General features: G+C 39.3%; 1 protein-coding gene across 1 annotated transcript in view; it reads right to left on the bottom strand.

Moving 5' to 3' along the window:
• Positions 1-22,930, bottom strand: part of LOC120530941 (calsyntenin-2-like) — a 662,732-nt gene that overhangs the window by 289,735 nt on the left and 350,067 nt on the right. Inside the window, exon 3 of the mRNA XM_039755786.1 lies at positions 17,785-17,980. Within this exon, the coding sequence (XP_039611720.1) occupies positions 17,785-17,980 (196 nt within the window). The remainder of the gene's footprint in view (positions 1-17,784; positions 17,981-22,930) is intronic.

Below are 22,930 nucleotides of genomic sequence, written 5' to 3'. Positions count from 1 at the left end.
AGGGAGATTATCAAGCACTTAAAGAGCAAAATATACGAGCCCTGCTCCTCTGTTAAAATCTATTGGCCTCGGTGCATGACTGCCCAGGAGCTTTCTGAAGCTCCTGGCTAACAGAGTTGGGGACATTAGTGCAGATAATGTTGAGCTGGTGGCATGAATGTGCAGGCAGGGGATATTGGAGAAAAGAGATCATTACATCCATATGGAAGGAACTGTGGAAGATCGCAATTGCAGCAATGAGTAGTCGAGAAAAGAGATGGCCTCCATTACATGAAGTAATGAAGGAGTGACACTGTGTTTCACAATAAATTAGGCTACCAGCACCAGGGATAATACAAAGTCTGCCAAATAATGCCATAAAAATCACACAAAATGAGTTCTACAAATACATTGTCAAACATTACGATCGCCAAGGAACAGTGATATGTCAACATCAACGTCAAATACACACCAACTCACACACTCATTAAACTGTGTCACAAAAAATCATCCTTATCAAACCAAATGAACGTTTGTTCATAGACCACCCTACTCCCCGAGTGCACCATCTGATGAGTCTTTCTCACATTTGCCTACTGGATGTCCTTGGTACTTTTCTCCACAATTTTCTAGTTCTGCCCTCCTGTTTCTTCCCATTGAATCTTGCACCTTGTTTTCTTTCCTGTCTGTTGATATACTACTACCACTTGAAGCTTTAATTCTTTTCGATTTGCCCTCCATGCACTTCACCTCTTACTAGAAGAACCTCATCTGTTTAGGCACCCTTGCTGCTAAATGCTTCTTTGCTTCATGGTGGAAATCCCCTAAGACTGTCACAAATGATAATTGGGTATCTAAATTTTACAGATTAGTATACAGTATATAAAGCTATCTACATTTCAGATTAACAAAGCTTCCATGAAACCTACTTAGGGCTGCTCTACCGCCATTCAGTCCTTTAAATCCTGGATGTCTGCTGCTCATTAATGCTACTGTTATTCAGTGCTTCCCAACTCAGCATGGGTGTGGGTACAGAATAGGTGTTTGGATATGGCACAAAAAAAAAATGTAAAAATCAACCAATGGGTTGCTTAAAAAGACTCAAATGTTCAGGTTGCACATGGGCACTCCCGAGCAAAGATACGCTAAGGACATTACAGGCTCCAAGAAGCAACGCACAAACAAGTGAGCAGCACCAGGCACAAAGAATATTTAATATACTCTAATAAAATACACTTTTAGATCAGAAATTGCATTGGGTGTATGATGGAAAATTGGAAAAAACATTATGATGACTAAATGAGTTTGCAGGAAACATTTTAACAATATGTTAAATTACTGAGGCAACTTTATTGCTCATTTAATTTTTGCACATTACCATCTGCTGGGGATGGGGGGCAGTGTCCTACCTGTCCTTAATGTGGAGACACCACTGGAACAGTGTAATCATATAATATCATAATAATCAGTTCTGATTGAAATAGTTCTGTGCCTGACCATTTTGAATATCACTTTGTTTTGGTGAGGGTTGTACAAGATACAGGTTAAGCAAATTTCAATTTTCCTACACATAGACTTCTTCTCTTCTTTTAGGGTTTGCAGGCCAAATGTGCATTTTAATCGGCTTTCCAGGGTGTCCCCAGGGTTTGCCATGTATAATCCATGCCATGTACATAGTTTTTATGACAACCAAAAGGCATCCTTATCAGATGCCCCAAACTGTTCTTGCTGTCTCCTCTCCAAGGTCCTCCCTCATTTACAAACTCCCCATTGTGAAATACAGAGTAAGTTCAGCAACCTGGCCAAGAAGTTGAATTTCAGCATCTACAGTCCTGTCCATTAACTTCATTACCAGGTACGCTGATCAGTATAGACAAGAGTTTTTACCTACAAAGTGATCACTGAACAGTTACATACAAAGCAAAACATTTAACAGACTAAAACAAACAAGCAATGCTATAATGTTTATTCAACAGACACACACCGTCTGTTAGAGATTACCTATAATTCCGTGAACAAGCATTAGCCACCTGTCTGATTTTTTTGCATTTTTTTTCCTTAGTGGAGAAGTTTCAATCAAAACCTAACATTGGATAAATGAAGCCTGGAATGAGCATCACTTCATCTATCCATTTTCTCACCTGCTTATCCAGTTCAGGGTCGGAGACAGCCATTGCCTAGCCTGGTAATACTGGGTGCAGGATGAAAACTAAATCTGGACTGGGCATAAGTCCATTACACAACTTCACATTGAATTACACCCTCTCATATTGAGCCAATTTGGACTCATCTGTAACCTTCACCCGAACATCTTTGGAGGTATGGGGAGGAAATCCAGAATAACCAGGGAAAACCCATGCAGACATTGGAAGTACACACAAACAAACATACAGGGGCAAAGGATTCAAACCATGGATACTGATAATTTATTAAAAGAAGGTAGATCCCTATCAGAAAAGAAATTATTCTCTTGGTATTATATTTCAGCCAGGATTTCTCCCCTGGCTGGTGTTCAAATTCCTTTTTTATGTCCATTCAGTCAATATTTGATTCTTTTGTTGATAGTATGACAATATTTGACAATTTGAATTTCCCCTTGGAATTAAGAGAAAAGCCAAGCAAAATGACACCATTTATTGGCTAACTAAAAAGATTACAATATGCAAGCTTTCGAGGCAACTCAGGCCCCTTCTTCAGGCAAATCTATCTATTGTGGAATATGGCCTGCCTTTCATCTCGGCCAATACGCCCAGGCCACCAGGTGGAGCCCTGCAAGCAACATAGAGGTGCCAGCAGGGCATCATGGATAATGGAGTTTTTCATCACAGCCCTGCTGGATACCATGGGGACCTCCAGGGGACGCTGCAGGAAGACACAGAGACTTTGGTTTCACCTATAACCCGGAAATACGTCTTAGTCAAGGCGACAGAGGGAATGACGTACTTCCGGGATGAAGAAGAGGACTTTTGATCTGACCCGGAAGTGATAGGAAGTCACGTGACTGAAGGATTGGAAACACTTCTGGGTCAGGGACTATAAAAGAGACTGAGAAGCACCAGAGCATTGAGCTGAGCTGGGTGGAAGGGTGGCAACGCGTCTGGGAGAGGAGGATTGATTATTGTTTATTGTGATTGATCATTTAATGAGTATTGTGGAGAGGAGGTTGCTTTGTGCACTGTTGATTATTAATAAAGTCAACTTTTGGACTTTTATCTGGTGTCTGACGTATTGTCTGAGAGTTCAAGGGAGCAATAGTGCCCCCTATCTATCTATCTATCTATCTATCTATCTATCTATCTATCTATATAGGCATTTTGAGGTATGTTGGGACTCTGTTGTCAACAAGGTGTTCCTTAGCCCAAAAATACCTTCAAATGCCAACTAAACGGTGGAAAACAAGCTAGCAATGGATGGGTAAATACAGGATGTTTATAAACAAAAGATTTATTTTCACAAGAATTACTCTTCTTAATAAAAAGCTTCACAAAAAAAAACACAAAAAAACATAGCAGGAGTTGTCTGAAACAGGTAATCCCGTAGCAAACAATGTCCCAATACACAAAAGAAGAGTTGATAAAAAATAGAACAAATGGTCACAAATCAGAACAATAAATCTCAAGCAAAGCCATAAATACTAGTACTCACTAACACCATGAGCACATTCAATGAACCGCCTGTAATACTATCAACAATAACAAAAGATTTAACAATAGACCAAAAGGTCATTAAAAAGCAAGTGGAAGAACCCCGGCTTAATATAACTTGGTTACAACACTGTATCAGTAAAAAGTGCCACCGGACATGTCTTGTCGTAGTAGAGAAGTCTCTGACAGTTCAATTAAGGATATAAATTCTTTCGATGTACCTTTTGAACTTTTGTGATGACAACTTTACTCTGATGCCAAGGGCCAATGTTAGTCAGACTTGGATTGGGCAGAAGTGGCCTAAATTAGGCTTGACTGCTAACCAATGAAACAGCTGACTCTATCTGTCTAAATGGGGCAGTTCAAGGGGGCAATAGCTCTGTCACATATGATGATTGCATTTTAATTACCAACACATGAAAGAAGAGCTGAACTTTAATGTCATTTTTCCCCTCTTTCTAGTAAAACTCATAAACACATCTGATCAAATTCATAAGGGAAACAAATTTAATAACAGAGATAATCAGAGCAGGAGGTGAGTATTTTTGTGCTGTATTATTTCTCACTGTAATATTTTTTACGCTGCAGGTAAGCAAAAGGCAATTCACACCTGGCAAGGAATGTGCTTAGGAAAAATAATTTATGCAGTATGATAATGCAAAGTAGATGGAGTGTGTTCTAAAAGTGACCCTGCCAAACGGGCAGATGGCAAGGCTAAATGTCCTGATGAGAGGGGCTGCCAGCAGACTGAACTGTGATCTCCGTGAACTAGCTCTCTCATGCTGTCAGGTGGATGCAATTGCAGGGTCATGTGAATTCATTTATTTAAATTAAAAGCTTAAAATGTCCTCAATTCACAGCATAGCTTCCTGGAAAATGATTGACAATTATTCTGCAAAAGCTACAATTACTTTTGATCTCTGGCATTTTTATTAACAATAAAAACATCAAGATGTTACCTCTCTCAAAGTAATAATTTAAGGCAAAGGCCTTCAACTGCTGTCTCACATGTAAGCCATGGAAGTGGCGAGTGGCAAAGATGACAGTGCAGCAAAACATTGTGTTCATCTCTTCTAATGTCACATCTCTGAATGTCAAGGTTTGCATTGACCATTTGTTAAGCAAGATTCTCCCCCGTGAGACCCCACCAGTTGAACGTCTGGCAATATACAGTATAATGGAGTGCGCTCTCAGGAAACAAGGCAGCATGGGATAACTGAGAAGTCTTTTAAAATTTAGATCAGATGAGGCAGGCTTCGATTTAGAAAAACGGTCAAAGATGTGCCAATGTCAAAAGGTATCAAAGATTATAGAAAACTATTGAAATAAACGAAGGACTGTCCTACCAAACTCTTCACTGTAGCGTTTGTGTAAGGGGCAGTATTGGCAAGGCCCACAAGGATACAATATCAGAGGCATACAGTATATGGTGATTTGGAGCCCACCTTTAATAAAAGTGTTTTGCAAACACTTAAATGTGAATAGAACAGACACCGGGGAGAAACTCAGTGGAAGCCCTAACCTTTCCAGCATGGTGGCAGGAACACAAGAGCATAAGGATTTTAATAATTATCAATCCATTTGTAGTGCTTTCTTTGTGGCCTTTCACTGTGAAACTGATAAAAAAGGTTTATCTTTTTTTGGGTAAGGTTGTTAAAGAAAATATATTTATAATGAGAGGTGCATATATAAGAATCCTCTGCCTGTGTAATGTGTTAGTGTCATAGGGCTTGTACTATGAATAGAATTTTAAACCCTACTTATGTGCACAATATGAATCATAGAATTAAGCTGAAATGAGATCTTAGTTACATGAACAGTACACAATAATAATGTCTTAAAGTAAAGAAGGCACATCTTCAGCAATTTGTAAATGCATAATTCTGCATGAGTATAGTCAAAGTACTCTTGACCATGTATTTGGTGAAACAATGAGGTCTTAGGTTATGTCCAAACTACTACACCTTAAGGTAAAAAGGAATTTTACATTTGCTTTGCTTGCCAACCCCTGTGTGTTGTTTTCCAGATACACATTTTTAAGATTTTTTTTTTCTTTGAATGGTTGCTATTTCATTAGTTTCACTTTTATTTCAGAACTTCTGTAAAAACAATATTTGGAATTTTTCGAGTCCTAATATGCTGAATCTTTTAAATTAGATCAGTAAGACATGTTTTTAATGACTTTGTACCATAATTCAGGATAGCTTTCTCTGTTTGGAATTTCAGCAAAGACAAAACAATCTCCATCATTAGCAGTTAATAATTTTTTTTGCAAGGTAACCAATAAATGTGTTCAGTGACACCTGATCCGTGGTGATTATTTTCCCTTTTTCGAGTAATAATTTCTGTTTGTTTGCGCTACTGCGATCTTTACTTTCTTTTTTTTATACTTTCTAATTTTTCTACTTTCATATTCTTTAACTTTCTCCACATGTGTATTGCGCCAATGTTTTTTTTTTGAGCCTTTCGAATTCCACTCCTTTCATAACCTCTAACCTGCTCTGCATGTGTATAGATAGCGCCAACGTTTGTGAAGATGTTTATGAAGTTCTACTTTGTCTTTTACTCTTTGTCTTTTAATTCTGAGTTGGACGTGCTTTTTTTTCATTTCCACTTGTTCTGGGCTGATAATTACTTTCCTTATTTCCTGAATTTGCACCTAGATTATTCTTTTTCTTTTTTGCTCTTTTTTCTCTCCAACGCTTTTGAGTCTCTTTTCTCCGCGCTGCTTTCTTCTTAGCTTAGTCGTCGAGGTTTCATTTATAACGTATTGTCCTTATACGCTTTACATGCGCTGAGAGCCCTGGATCTGGGTGTGCTCAAAGCCTTTACACGACTGAGTGTTTTGCTGCCTGTGGTCTTATTCGATATTGGTTGTAAGTAGGGTGTGTCTTTCAAGAATCTCATGTTCTACATCATCGCAAGACAGTCCTGGGTCAATCTCTTGGCACAAAGTCTCATGTTTAAGGTCCCTGCGAGACGCTCCGTGGCCAATCTCTTTCATCTCATGGGTATTTTAAGTGTCTTCCATAATCTTCACATGTATCCAGAGCATCCCCTGCCCCTTCTGGTCAGGGCTCCCGGAGGATGCCATCTAATATTTGACCCAGAACCCGATCTGGAGCAAAGTCCATTGTCTTGTCCTAGCTTCTTTAAGCTAAGGAGCATTTTGGTTCTTGGGCTAAAAACACCATGTTTTTGTTGGTTCAATCATGTCCAGTTTTTGTTTCCCCTTACTTTATTAAACAGGAACACCTGGTTGGAGCTCCAACATTTCAAAGCGACTTGCGCAAGTCTTTCCTTTGGTCACACCGGAAAATGACTTGCCTGTACAAAATACAATGTAGACGCATACAGGTAAGTAAAACAACACACACTATGGGAAGCAACTCTTCTATGTCAGTTAAGTTGGAATATGTTTTTTTTTCCATGAAGGGTGACCAATCAAGGAATAAGCAAGGGACAATCAGGGAAGGGCCACATAATAAGCACAGACCAGAGTTTACCTTTTCGACCTTCCACATTATGATGCTGAGTTTGTGTTTTCAGACATACACAGATCTGGAGAGCATTCGTGGGGGTTGAAAACACCAAGGTAGTGTGGATGAAAGGTAAAGATGGAGTCTTAGGTCTGTATTTTTAAATGAAAACATCATAGTGAGGACAAGGCCTAACAGTAAGGGAAGCCCCTCTACTCATCTGTGGCTGTATTTGTCTCAAGATAGCTATTTGACTGTAAATATTTCAGAATGCATGACTTATAATTTAACTTTATAGGCCATACTAAAGTGCCTGTGTAAGAAACAGAGCTTCTGTCTTGGACAAGCATGTGGGAATACAATAAGGAAAGTAGAAGCTATTTTTGTAGCCAGGACTCTGTTACGCTTCTTTATGGAAACTGCTAGCTGCACTTCAAAACAACGAATGCATTTAATTCTAGTGATGAAACTGCAGGGCTGCCTTTTATCATTTTCACTCATGCAAAAACTATTTAGGGTGACGTCTCAGTGCTTTGCAGATGTTTCACAAGTGTGAGACTGACTACCATTTCATTTTTTTTTTTTATTTATTAAGAAGGCAGTCTCAAGGACAGGCGATATAAGCTTGTGTGAATGTCCTTTACTGTGTGTATTACTTTTAAATCTTCTGAGGGTAAAGCGAATACTTACGATAAGGTAACCTTCGTCATGAAATACAATACAATACAATACAATACAATTGAAATGTTGCTAAGTTAGTGCAGTGTTACATTTCACCCACATTCATACATGAAACCTGTGTAGTGTGAGGATACACTTTGGAGCCCACTGTAATCCTCAAGTCCAGAACTACATCAGTATTTAAAGTGTATGCATCTAAAGGTCAGATGTAGTTGGCCATGTCATAGAGTACAGAAGAAGGATGCACTATGGGATGGGAATGGGCGGTTCTGTGGTAGACCCATACAGAGCTTTGGTTTTAAGATGGAACTTTTTGGTGGATGTGATCAATGATCAAAGAGCAGACATGAAACTCCATAGACTCCAGACCAAACTCCCCCAAGAGCTACTTGTTCTTGGAATAGAACTACTCTGGCTGCAGAACGAAATAGGGCTGCACAGTATATAGCCTACAAGCAAGATTTTATCTATCATAGAATTTAACAAGTCTGGCAGTATTACAAAAGCCTTATCCCTTTTATAACTAGCATATGTTTTGAGCCATAAGCATGTTATTTTGTAGATTTAGTCACAAAACTTTGAATAGGGTGCTCAGCTTTATCCCCATAGGTGTGCTAGAAAAAAGCTGGTCTGCATTAAAATGAAATTGACACAAGTGTATTCAAAAGTTCGACAACATCACAACCACAGAGCCAGAAAAGGAATCACAAGAGCTTGTGATATTTAGTTTTATCAAAGGTAGAAACATTTTAGCTTGATCCTGATATCTTCCTCTCTGCTTAGAAGAAGTGGCATTTTATCTAAATTCCTCCTATAGTAAAAACACACAGTGCATAATCAAAGCTTAACTGATTGTCTCTAAAATTCTCCTTTCGTGTACATGTGTCCACCTCAGGATATAGAAAACCAGCCACAGTATCCAAAAAAAAAAAAAAATGCTGTCCATGGTGCTGAAGTTGCTATTTTAAGACCACAATTTTGCTTCTGTTACACAAGACCGCAGATTGGCACAGTATCAGCATGCCATACATGCTTTTGCATATCACAGCACATTAGACAACATGCCATATTGTCAGTCAGTTTTTCGGTGGATGTAGAAACTTGTCACAGAATTATCTTAGGTGGATCACATCAGGAGGAAGCATTTGGGCTCCATACTGCTTCTCAGCATGTGCGTGAGACACCATTCTGCTGTTTGCTCTCTCCTCTGCTGAATCATTCAATATCTAGGTGAAGCAATCCCTCAGAGATGCTTGAATTTAAGCACTTCAGGGGTTTGCAAGCCTTTTTTGTAATATTCTTGAAGGCTGACTGACTGAGTCCATTATAACAAGCAGCATAATGACAACAATTTTCAGGGAATTTACCCTTTCAAGTAATACATTTGTTATTATGTTTTAAGTGAACAACATGAATTATTACAAAAAACACTTTTAGATCAGGGCGGCACGGTGCAGTGGGTAGCGCTGCTGCCTTGCAGTTAGGAGACCTGGGTTCGCTTCCCGGGTCCTCCCTGCATGGAGTTTGCATGTTCTCCCCATGTCTGCGTGGGTTTCCTCCCACAGTCTAGAGACATGCAGGTTAGGTGCATTGGCGATTCTAAATTGTGCTTGGTGTGTGGGCGTGTGTGTGTGTGTGCACGCCCTGCAATGGGCTGGCGCCCTGCTTGGGGTTTGTTGGCTGGGATTGGCTCCAGCAGACCCCGTGATCATGTAGCAGGTTGGATAATGGATGGATGGACTTTTAAATCATATCAGTTCCAATAGATAGATAGATAGGTTTTCTAGGAAAGATAAAAATAAAACATTCTGTAAATTGTTATTTTTAACATCTGTTTCACTAATGAACTTATACTACACCCTATGATTCAGTGTCCACTTCTACTGTTTCTTTTGTCACTAAACATTATGATTTGCCATTTCTTTAGCTCCTTGGTAAATGTTTGTCTAATACAAGTAAAATTCCGTTACAACGAGTATCTTTACAATGGAATTTTCATTACAACGAAGTATTTTTATGACATGAGTCTGTAGAAATCTCGTTACTACGAAGTACATTCAGTAGATACTTTCATTACAACTAAGTACACAAAAGACCTTGAAATGCCTGAATGAATCATCCACAGAGCAGCTACTTCGGTGGCCTCAGCTCAGTTGTGCACAATGATCCCCAAACAGAAACACTGTAATTTTTTTTCTTTTTTCGAACTTTCCTCGTATTGTTTTTTTTTTTTTTTTGCCTTTTTTGTTTCCTGCGGTTTTCAGTGGTACCTTTTACTTATTGCTCATCAACATTTGAAAAACATCCATTGGAATTTAACTCATTGTCACCCTCCCATAGAAATAGCAAACACAAAAAAACGATAACAGTTCATATTAGAAAAACAAACTTTAATTTTTTGCAGCTCTCAATTACGGCAAAAAGAAAAAAGACGTTGCCAGTGAATTTGGAATTTCGCCATCGATACTGTCAACTTTCTTGAAAGACAGAGCAAAAAAAGTAGAAAAATCTCGGGTTGCAAACGTATGTGAACTGCTGCATTTGAAGACGTCGAAAAAGCAGTTTTTATGTGGTTCAGTGATGCTCATTCAAGAAACATTCCTATTAATGTGGTACTCATTCAAGAAAATGTGAGGTTTGTAAACTCTCTTGGGACCTCTCCCAGCTAGACAGCAAGACGAAGAGCGTCCCGAAGTGCGATCTCCACATCTGTATGGGGCAACAGCAGGCTCACAGCTATGCTGCGTCTCTCCGCCAAAGTAAACAGAAAAGATCTCGATGGGTGATGCAAGGTACATTGTAAATGCAGATAACAGGATTACTTGGTCGCTGACCTGGCCACAACCCTGCCTGACTGCTGTGTCTGTGTATAGCAGACATTTGGCTTTCTTGGATAAGCACTATAAATTAAGGCCTTTACAGCAATAACATTAGTCATTGAAAAATTGTTACCTCTGTACAGTCAATGACTGACAAAATTGAAGTCAATTTCCAGAAGCTGTGAGGCTGAGCTGCCAACTCATGTATTACCATATACTGTATATAGGCACTATATTTGCTTTGTATGGTGTATATATATTCTCTGTCTCACACACACACACACACACATATATATATATATATATATATATATATATATATATATATATATATATATATATATATATATATATATATATATATATACAGTGGTGTGAAAACTGTTTGCCCTTCCTGATTTCTTATTCTTTTGCATGTTTGTCACACAAAATGTTTCTGATCATCAAACACATTTAACCATTAGTCAAATATAACACAAGTAAACACAAAATGAAGTTTTTAAATGATGGTTTTTATTATTTAGGGAGAAAAAAAATCCAAACCTACATGGCCCTGTGTGGCATTTTTTGATGATCAGAAAAATTTTGTGTGACAAACATGCAAAAGAAGAAGAAATCAGGAAGGGGGCAAATAGTTTTTCACACCACTGTATATATATATTATTATATAGTGGTACCCGGCCGGGGCTGGAGCCCAGCCGGGACGCCCAGGAGGACTGGAGGAGGGCTTGTGCCTCCTCCAGACCGCGAGGGGGCGTCCGCCCTGGTTATGTTGGGGGCCTCAGGTGAAGGGCTTGGAAGCCCAGCCCTGTAGGGACCCGTGGCCACCGCCAGGCAGTGCCCCAGTGCCTGAATATCCTGGGAGCCCAGCACTTCCGTCACACCAGGAAGTGCTGGGGGGAAGACGACAGGGGACACCCGGACGGCTTCCAGGTGCGCAGCCGGCACTTCTGCCACACTGGGGTGTGGCTATGGAGGAATGCCGGGAAGCAGCTGGAGCCCATCCGGGTTCCGATTTAAGGGGCCGCCTCCCTCCAGTCATCGGTGGATGTTGGGTGGAAGCGGACAGAGCTGGAGAAAGGACTGGAGGCGGCCAGGAGAGAGGCACAGAGACTGTGAGGCCTGGACATTGGGGGAATCGGTGCAGGAGGCACTGGGGTGTATCGTGCACATGAACTTGTAAATATTTGTGAATAAACAGTGTGTTGGGTGAAACATCAATGTCCGTCTGTGTGTGTCCGGGCCAGCGTCCACAATATATATATAATATATATATATACACTAGCAGATTACCCAGTGGCTTCGCTCACTTAATGGAATGGAAAAAAATAAAATTTAGTATGTGGAGGTATTTGTGGCTCTCATCAGGCAACAGCATTAATGACCCAATTCTATGATAGATTTGCCCCCGTATTTTAAATGTTGGCAGAAAGCCAGATTCCTCGGTGGCAGCCGTGGTGCCAAACGATGTCATTTGAAAACACGAATTGCATTTCCTAATGTTCTGTAGACAATGAGTTGAATGTGGATTTGCACCAGAAATAAGAGATAACAACGGTTTAGGTGGATGGCTTAAAGGTGTTAATTTTACGTTCCGTGTGAACAACACATTCCACATGATTCAAATTTAACCCTCTGTGCTTGGCAGTACTCACACACGATGTGCATTTCTCCTATTGTAACTTTTGGATGTAGGCAATAATCATTTTCAATGTTATAACTGAATCCCTCCATATACAGACCCTGACACCTGTGTGATGTGGTAGCCTGTGAATACTGTATCTGTCGAATTTGATTTTGTTCAGCATGTTGTTCGGGTGTTTGCGAGGCCCTCAATTGTGACTGTCGTATACGTTGATCAGCGAGCCTTAACTCTCGGTCTGCTTCTGTCTCAGTTTCTCTGCTTAACCTGTCTCTTGTGGTCATACGTAATTTCCGTTTCAAACACAAGTGCAATATAATATGTTCTGTGGTCATATGTAATTTCCGTTTCAAACGTGAAAATTATTTTATATATATTTCCATAAATACCTTGTACATATAAATAAATGTTTGTGAACAATCCTCCAAATTACCGAGTTCAGGTGTTTCAGTCACACTCAGTGTTAACAGGTGCATTAAACCAAACATACAGACATGCAATCTCTTTTGACAGATAGAATGGCAGTAGAATGGGTCGTATTGAAGAGCTCAGTGACTTTAAATTGTCATAGGATGTCATTTGTGTCACAAATCAGTACATGAAATCTCTGCTCTGTTAGATCTGCTCTGGTCAACTGTAATTGCTATTATTGTGAAATAAACACAACTAGGAGCAACAACAACTCAGCCACAAAGTGGTAGACTTTGCAGACTCTTACACAGCAGAGTTCTAAACTGCCTCTGGACGCAGTTTAATGGAAGTGTGTTTCCTGAAGTGATGAACCATGCTTCACTATTTGACAGTCTGATAGATGAATGTGTATTTAGTGGATGCCAGAAGTGATACCTTCCAGACTGCATTGTGCCTGCTGTAAAGGTTGGCAGAGGAGGGATAATGGTTTGGAGTTGTTTTTCAGGTTCCAGTGAAGGGTACTGTTAATGCTGTAGCCTACAAAAACATGCTTCCAACTTGCTTCTAACTTCCAGCAATGACATGGTTTGACAAGTTTGGTGTGGAGAAACTTGAGTGGACTGTTATATACTTTTGGCACAAATCAGAATCACAATTCTGATAAATGTTCTTTTGACCTAACAGGCACAAGTCCCCAAAGATTCTCACTCAAAGTCTTGTGAAAAGACTTCCCAGAAGAGTAGAGGCTGTTGTAGCCACAAAGAAGGACTGAACTCCATATTAATACCCATGAGTTCTAATGGGATGTCCGGCAAATTCATATAATGTGATGTGTCCACAAATTTTTGCCCATGGTGTATAATTAAGCTATCACAAATACAATTAAACATACGCATTCTTACACATTTTTAGACAGGTATGTTTAACTTATATTAAGCAAAACTGTTTATATTCAAATTCAAAATGAAAGATTTGTCTGCACTTTTGAAAGGGCTCACTTTAAACTATTTCTGCATCCCCACAGAAACAGTGCATAAGTAAAAATAATGATATCAACAAATCAGTTAAATATTACTAAGAGAAGCTTAACAAAGAGTGAACCAGCTCACAAACCTTGAAAGTTTTATTTGCTTGTATATGGTTTTGATGAAACAGTGGCACCTATTTCATAAATTCTCTAAGGTCATCTAAGACAAGACAAGATAAGATAAGATACGATAAGATAAGATACTATGAAAGTATTCTTGTTGTATCACTGAGAACAGCAATCAATGATATTTTAACATGCCGTTTACTATAGATTCTGGTACACTGAGATGTTCAGCATCTGCTTTGTGATAGGCTTACCATACAAGACAGTACATGATATCAAGACTGCTTGATTAAAAAAAAATCAACTGGAAATAAATTGAACTTAGATTGGATGGTAAATAGCCACACCATCTCCAAAAGCCATCGTAAAAAATACTCTTTATATTCAGTTGTTATGAGATTACAGACATTGATCTCTTCGGTGAGATTTCTTGAGGTCACCCAGGATCCTAACAGGTAGTGAGAAAGAAACCCTGGCAGAAGACTGGCTGGAAGACAGCAGCAGACAAGAATTGAAGACAAAGAAAGGAAGGAAAAACTTAAAGAGTCAGAAGTTACTAACCTGGCCACAGTGCTACAACTGCAGACAGGTTGGCAAATTTAATTTTGCCCACTGTTAGATGGGAGAGATCGGTTGGGAGGCTTATTTCCTTACCTTGGTACAGAGTACAATTTGGAGAAAATAAAGTTGTGGTGTGGTGACATTGAGTTTTGAACTGTAATCTTATAGCTTTAAGAGCTTTGGCTAAATTGCCTCTGTAGAGATTTTCTCTTGTTATTCAAGTTTTCTAACAATCCAAAATATATGCATACTAGCCGACGCCTGCCGTAGCATACAGCGGTGTAAGAATAGGAACGGAAAACGGTGAGAAAGGAATTCAGAAATCAAGGAGAAAAAAATACTTCTTGAAAGATGCAGTTCTGAATAGGAGTTTTGCTGGAAACAACAGTTAATGAGTCGAAAGATCCAACCCTAGAAAAAGCCACGTACGACAATAGTTTTGTTGCATGTATCTTGGACTTCCTGGAAATGTGGACGGTAATATTATCATTTTGCCTACGCGTACATTGTTATTTTCAGCCTTTGCTTGCAGTGCGTCTGATAGTCCTTTGTATTGTTCCACGCTCAGATCTTCTTGATGTAATCTGAGATAGTTAAGATGCGTGCCCTCTGTTTTACAGTATGCATCTACGACATACTGTTGGAACACTTTGCCGCTGGAGTGCAAAATACTAAATGTATTCCTCATTGATAATCTGTACGCATAAAATTGGCATTGAGTAAGCCTGATTCAGTTGGCGGTTCTTTTATTGGGAACATGTTGTAAATCTTTGTGCCAGCCAATGTCTCCGTAAGGGAATAAAAGTGGGTAAACCATAGGATCGCAATTCATATTGAGTGTGGAAATCTGTTTACAGGAGTTGCCTCTGGGATAGATGGAAATGTCCCTTTCGGCAGAAGGTTCACCATCTTCTCAGATTAAAATCGCTGCAACATCGGTGTGACATATCGGGCATTGTATCGTCGTAAATCCTGCCCAGGGTTTTCCATGAAAACCATTCATACAGATGCTGTTGGACTGGACTGAGCGATTTCATGCATGTGTTTGTATGATTTAGCAAAGGGATTGATGGTTCTGAGCATGAAATCTAGCTGGAGATGTAAATTTTCGCTGCATGCAGAGTTCGCTTTATTTTGTAAGCGTACTTCAGAAGCCTGCGCTGTGTCAAAAACATACAACTATCCATATCCTGGAGAGGTAGAAGTGCTAGCGTATAGTGGAGAGATTTGGTGATAAATTTGCCCGTGTATTTTAAAACAGTATGGTCCATAGTCAGGAGGTTGAGTTATCTGTGCACCCATAGAAGCAAAATCTAGAGAAGAGATGTATTCTCGAATGCATTCACAATAATTATATAAGTATTATAATAATTATAATTGTATAAGAAGCTGTTGTAAAGACACAGGTGGCTCCCGCAAAGGTGGTAAAGCTACTTTACCGTCGTGGCAGCACCCCGAGTACTTGTTGGATGTATTACGCTCAGGAGGCCAGTATAGTGCATGACAGTGTTTGCACTGCTGGTCTGGAGTCCCAATGTTGTACTCTTAGACGGGAAGACAGGAATGAGGTGAAGAAGTACCTGTGGTAACGGGAAGATGACTGTGTGTATGTCTGCTGAGACTGCATTGGTTTGGAAACAATTGGTTTGCAGATGTCGCATTGCAAGACTTGTGAATGAGTTTTGTTGTGTTTAGTCAGACAATCCTGTGTAGTGAACTTCTTATTGCATTTCTGGCACTCATATAGTTGTTGGGAAGAATGCCTGGAAGAATTTGTTACTGGAGTGGGAGTCAGGTAATTTTTCATCGAAGTGAATTTTTGTGTTTTTGTGAAGGTAGTTCGGTGCTGTGAAACGTTTTGTGCAAGTATGACACTGAAACAATTTGTCGTTGCAGTGAATTTTCTTGTGTTTGGCAAGGCTGGGTTTTGTTTTGAAAGGTTTACTACAAATGTCGCAGAGGAAGGTTGTACCAGTAGACAAAACTGTAGTGTTTTGTTTTGAGACATTATAGACATTATATGTTGCTGTGGAGACATGATCGGAATTGGTAGGAAAGCTTCATAGTGGCGAAGAGGACGAATAGGAATCGAGAAATGCCGTGTCGGCTGCGTGTGGGCGGGACTGGTTTTGAAGAGGAGCCGCAGGCAGCATGGGGAAGGGTTTTGAAAAGGACGAGTAGGAATCGAGAAATGCAGTGTCAGCTGCGTGTGGGCGGGACCAGTTTGTGGAAGCAGGACCAACCAGAAGAGAAATATATATAAGAGACTAGACTGGGTGGAGATTCTAATTGTCTGCATGAGTGAGTGTGTGGGGGTATGTGAATATGCCCTATGGTGTACTGACACTTCATCTGCTGCCAAAATGGACAGAACACAGACAAAGAAAGCTGTCCTTTCAACAAATGGAGACTAAGGGTTTCCTCTATGAAAGCTGTATGCTACATTCTCTACTAAATACCTTCCCTCCCAGTAGCTGCTTTATAAGTACAGAGGCTTTGCTGTTTTATGTGAGAGACATTACACTCTCAACCCAGTCTAAAATCACAGTTAAAGCACTTGCAAAGGACAAGAAATTGTGATATGCTTCAGCCACAGCCACCATGCCGTTTGGAAAACAAAACCCTGAGCAGTATTGATTTCTATTAAATATTTACAGAGCGCATTATAGCTCTCCAAGGTGCTGCATCTTGCTTACAGGGCACCCTGTTGGCAGCAGCAGAATAGGCAGAATAAAACAAACACATCAGGGATGTGTGCAAGTGTTTGGCCTGGATATTAAAAGCACTTTAAACTAAATAAAAAACAGTCTTGCATCATTGCTTTTTCACTTTGTTGTAGTGAGAACTGAAGGTCAGAATGAAGAGGGTCACAGTGCTTTCATTTGGGTCAGTGAGTTTAACAAAATGAGGGACTTTTCATTTTGTCAAGTCAACAGTGGCTCAGTCACTAGGCGGGCGGTGTGGCCAAGTTACTAAGGCATTGGATCTTAAACTACAAAGTGTCTGCAACTCAGCTTGTGAACCTAAGCAAATTATGGAAGCAACCAGAAGGAAAAACTGCCTCTACATACCTGTATTGGTAAAGAACACTTTAATTCATGTGCAAGAACCATTTTTGTATCTGATTTATGGACAAGGTTATAGTTTCTGCTGCTCAGACATAAACTTGTTGCATTGTGTGCTTTGTACCAAATATTACAATATGATAATTAATACTTTGTATTAAAACAACTTCATTTATAGTTTACAGTGCAGATTACAATCAAGCTTAGAATGCAGCTTAGGATCATCCTTGAAATTTAAAACCTTCCACCATCCTCAATTTACTTAAGCCAGTAGAACGTGCCTAAGCTCTTTTAGACTATACCATCTATTTGGACAAAATGTAAAAACTATTCTCTCAGAATGAGCCTCTTGTCTGTTTGGGTTTCATGGACCCTGAAGAGATATGCATTGTACGGAACTCATCACTCACTTGTGGGACTTTTTCCAGTTGGTTCCACCAGGTCCAGCTCCACAGTCATATGCCTGAATAACAAATGTGTATTCCTTCTGGAGCTCACAATCGATTGGCCTCTTCGCTTGCAAGAGGCCTTCGCCAGATGTCTTGTTCAGCACCACTGCTTCAAATGGGGCATCCTGTCCATGGATTTTAAAAGCACAAATTTCACCTGAAGTAGAAGAAAAAGGAGAGACAAGAAAAGAATGAAACTGAATAGTTTGGGACAGAAACTTAGTATCATTAAGAATGGGAGAATGTGAGCAAACAATAATGATAGAGATGGTGGAGATGGTGGTATCACACCTCGGAGAATTTCCTCAGAACCCAAAGTTTCTGCCATTTACAAAATGCTAAATCAGGGATTTAAGACAATCACTGCTGCTGGATATAGACATGGAATTTCACTTCACCCCTCAGGAATTCTTTATCTCTTTCAATAACAAACAACAGCAGACCCTTCAGTTATATAAGAAATGTGCTCAAGGCTTCCTATAAACTGTTGAATATGCCATCAACATTTGGCTTGCAAATATATTAAAGAATACTGAATATAGTACACTATCTCCTAAATAGAGGAATAAAACTGTTAAAATGCAATCTATTTAGTGACAACAATAATTTCTAATAAGCACCAATAAACACAGAGCATGCAGGATTCTGTACCATTACTTACCTGAATACTGATGCAGTGATGATGATGAATACTTATTGATGCCATACAGAGATTCCAATTTCACAGAAATGAATTTATGGTTTTATCGCCTCAGAAGATTCACAGCATACCAAACAATGTCACACAGCATCACGCAGGGACATTTGACAGGGTGTTGCTTACAATTTTAAAAGGGGTCCACTGAGCACAGCCAAACCACAAATACTATAGAAGTGCCATTCATTTTACTCATTTACTCAGAGAATATAGCTCAGCTAATGATGTGTGATAATAATAACAGGAGACTGAACCAGTATTTTATTAACACACTTTCTTAAATTTGTCAGTAGTTATATTTTTGTCAATATTTTAGTAATTATGAACCTCAGCAATACTTTTACCAGGCCACCCCACCTCTAGTATACAGTTCCTCTTAATCTCAGATGCAGTTTTTTCATCTCTTATGATACACATGCCAACAAGGACCTCTAGGGGAAGCCCTCATACTAATAACAGCACACCCTTGAGTTACATGAGAGATGTGCTCTAGACTCATGGGATTGCATCATGGGTAGTCTCGCAGGGCTAGACATGATTCTCACGATAAGAACAAACAACTGGGGACAAATTGGTAAAAAGTTTGCAGTGAACAGCAGTGAAAATCGCCAGTGAAAATGCCCCACCCACAGGGATTCATTTTAAGTCCGCCCTAACTTCCTCCATTTTAAACATTTGGGGTTATAGAGTCCCATTTCTACGCATGTTTAAGACAGACATGTAAAATTACAATGGAAAGACAGAAAGAAAACAAAAAGGAACTGAATGTAACACTTGACACTGACAAAAAATGTAAAGGTAAAATTACTATTAAAAATGAAAAAGCTCAGTTCCTGAAGCTTAATGATTAATTTATATAAACTGCTGCCATTTCCACTATTACATCACTACATGTTTTATATATATACCAGTAATGGCGCGCTGCACGATAATGTACAGTGAATACACTTGACTTGAGCATTTATAGCTTTCATACTCTTTCTCTGTACATTTAGCATTCGTTTGCTCAGACGTTGATGCACTTGCTGCTTCATGATCTTCTCTTCTTTCATCTTCTTTTCGTGTTAATTAAAACTGATTAAGTCAGATTTTGTGTTGCAATTACTTAGTAAGTTTTCCTTAATTTATCAGTTAAGCTCACACTTAAGTCTTCAATCTGGCTCAAGAATGATTTAAGATATGATGAGGTAGGGATGAGAACGGCGCCCGTATGCATGCGCCACACGGCCGCCCTGCTGGCCACTGCCGAGAGTTAATTCTACAATAAAATAAAATAAAAAGAGGAATAACTTTGGAGGTCAATCATCACCCTGAAAGCAGATTGTAGACGTCACGTAGTATATGTGTACCAAATTTCAGGTCAATAGTTCAAACGGTTTGCAAGGGGAACGCCACTGTTCTGTTTGCAAAGGAAGGAACCACCTCAAGAAAAAGCTACATAGTAAATGATCTTCTATACATGTTCTGCATTTTTGAAGAAGTTTTTAAATGAGTTCATGCTGAATGTCATTGAGTCAGGCAATGTGATTTGATCAGCTACCAAAATTCACAACTGATTATTTCTGAATCCCTCAGTATAGTGAAAGAGGTTGTGAGGGATGGTTTATTTTAGGGTAAGGCTATACATTTTGCATAGATTTAGGATAACATTGTAAGCAAATTCTTACAACTTTTTAGGGCTCAGTTTATTAATATACACAACACAGTGCTCCATTTCTCAGCTATATATCTTTAAAGGAATTCAGTGAAGGGATAATTTTTCCGAAAACCGCAATCATAGCTGCCATTCTTGTTGATTTTTGCCCAATTGAGCTATTTTTGAAATGAAATATCTGGAGGATATCTTTATCCAAGGCAACTTACAAGATGATGATCATTACCACTAGTATTTTTACAATTTGTGAAGACCGGTCAAGGGAGTTCCTTAGGGCAAGAGTTTATTAATTTGGGGACGTTATTTAAATTCACTGTATTATGTTATGATAATATTTGTAGCAATACACATACAGTATGTATGTACATACTCCATTTTTAACTTTAAAACCACATTTATGAATCTGCACACCATATTGTGCTTTTCCTAGCTAACCTACTCCTAACCTGCATCTTACATGGCAAATTACAGAATGGCTTGCAGAGAGTTACTGTATAACAGGTTTCATCAAGCCCACCCGAGTGCTAATGTCTTGGGTTCAAATCCCATTAAGCAGTTTTTGAAACCTTACAATGCAGGCCCAAAAGAGTGGATGTTGATTGCTCAGCTATGGGCCACTTTGTCAATACTGTTCATTTTTTTGATAAAAGTGGTATAATTAACATATGTACACATCCCGCCTTTCACCATTTCAATGCCAGCTGTGAGAATTAGCATAAATTAACATCTTTTTCACAGTTAAAATGATGGCTAGGCTGTGGAATCCCTGCTATCTGTAGGGTGAAATCAAAGCCATAGTGAAAGAAATGCAAGATCATTTGCAGGGAATGAAATGTGTAAAGAAAAATATATTCAATACAAACAGGAGCAAATGTGCATGTTTGGGAAACCCCACCTTGTTTAGCTTACATGGCATCTTTCATCCGATCACAAATACGCATATTTTGGCTCCAAAAAGTGGTAAGGCCTTGGGACCATTTGAAGCTGACCTTAGCAGATTTCTGTGCATATTACCTGATATCCAAAGTAGTCACCCACAACACTTCCTTTTTTGTACACCAATCAAGAAAATAAATTTAGACAGACAGAGATGAAGACAATTGTTTGCTTTTATTTTGTGTGGTTTTATAAAAAGGTTTTAGGATATTTCACCCTGATAGTCCTGTCCAATGCTCTCTCTTCTCACTACTTACATCTGCACTCTATGGACCCATCTGGACAACTGCTTTATGTCAAAACCAAAGCACTATGTGAGAGAACTTGCAGTTCGAATGAAAATACGCAAAAGTTGCTGTGCTTTATTTCATTAATGAACATGTAGATTAAGAGCTATTTGCACAAAGGAAAATAAAATCTACATGAGCAGATAGCAATAGGGTCTGCTAAAGTAAAAACAAGCAATACCGCTGACAGAATATTTTGATGGTGGGAACAGTTATAACAAGGGGTGGCATTCAGTTTCCAGCTCACCGGGCAGTCACAATGAGACAGACTTTTTGATGTAACATATGGATTTAAACTAGTGACAGCTTTGCCGTTGCTCTCCTGGCTCAGTCCCAGATGTGTCAATCCACCTTCTTGGCAAACTGACAGCTGGGCTTCGTATAGCTCAGCTAGTGTAGACACGGCTCCCGCTCATAAATGGAAAGGATTGTGGCGGCATTAGTAAAAGAGCCAGTGATCTTACATATGGCCACTTTACTCAAGCCTGGCTTCAAAAATGAAAGCAAGTATGTACGCATATGAACTCCCCCAGGAGACTCGACTAGCATAGCTGATAATCCTTCCAGAGCCATCCAAGAAGAAGGCTGACTATATGCCAGAAATCAACTGTGGAGTCATCCCATGTACATGTCACACAATGGGGTGAGAAGAAAGGTAAGAGGCCTGGCAAAAAAATGGCACTGGTTCAGTGTTGATGAAATACAAACAGCATTCTCTATATTTAAAATAAACTTTCACTACTGTCCTACAAAATCTGGCTAAATTTAAACCATTACTAAAAGGTGTCTTAATTGGGCTGGGATGGTGCCCACCTATTGCAAGGACGTAAAACATCCTTAAGTCCTAAAAGCATGTGTGAAAAGAATAACCTGGAATGAAGGAGAAAAGGATTTTGGGTACTAATGGATTCACTGTTTATTGGAGAATAGAAGGGAAAAGCAAAAACATGGGGGGAAAATTAGACTCTTTAGTTGTACTAAATTTGGAAATTGTTGATTGACATTGCACTTAACAAAAAAATCGTTTTCACAGTAGGCACTTTCTCTCGACTTGTGTTTACCTGTTATCTACCTCTACTGCATCATGGGTCATCAGATTCTTGAATATACTGTATGTGGATGATACCCCTTACAAGAATTAAACATTCAAAACCTTCAAGAACACTTGGAAAATGAGAAAAACTTTTCCCATGTTTCTCTGAAAACAAACTGCATAGGACCTGATGATTGGTCAATGACTTTTCATGGTGAACATCTCCACATGCTTTTCACAGGTATATTAAAGTTATTCATGTTTTAACAACTGGAGTAAAGGCAGATGAAGTGACTTTAGCAGGATCATATGGTAAGGCAACACTGGAGAGCTAACAACCTAATGGCTGACAGAACAATCCCTAAGCCAAGATCCTTGAACTGAAACTCAGTATTGGGAATTCTATCTGTTGATCTAAAAGAATAACTAGTCATGCAGTGACGATACCGATTACGTAATAGTCTCAGATCTTTTTAATCTATTTAAGAATTCCAGCTTGA

The sequence above is a fragment of the Polypterus senegalus genome, chromosome 1 (genome assembly GCF_016835505.1).
Source record: "Polypterus senegalus isolate Bchr_013 chromosome 1, ASM1683550v1, whole genome shotgun sequence".
Lineage (NCBI taxonomy): Eukaryota > Metazoa > Chordata > Cladistia > Polypteriformes > Polypteridae > Polypterus > Polypterus senegalus.
This window is presented reverse-complemented; position numbering and strand designations above follow the sequence as displayed.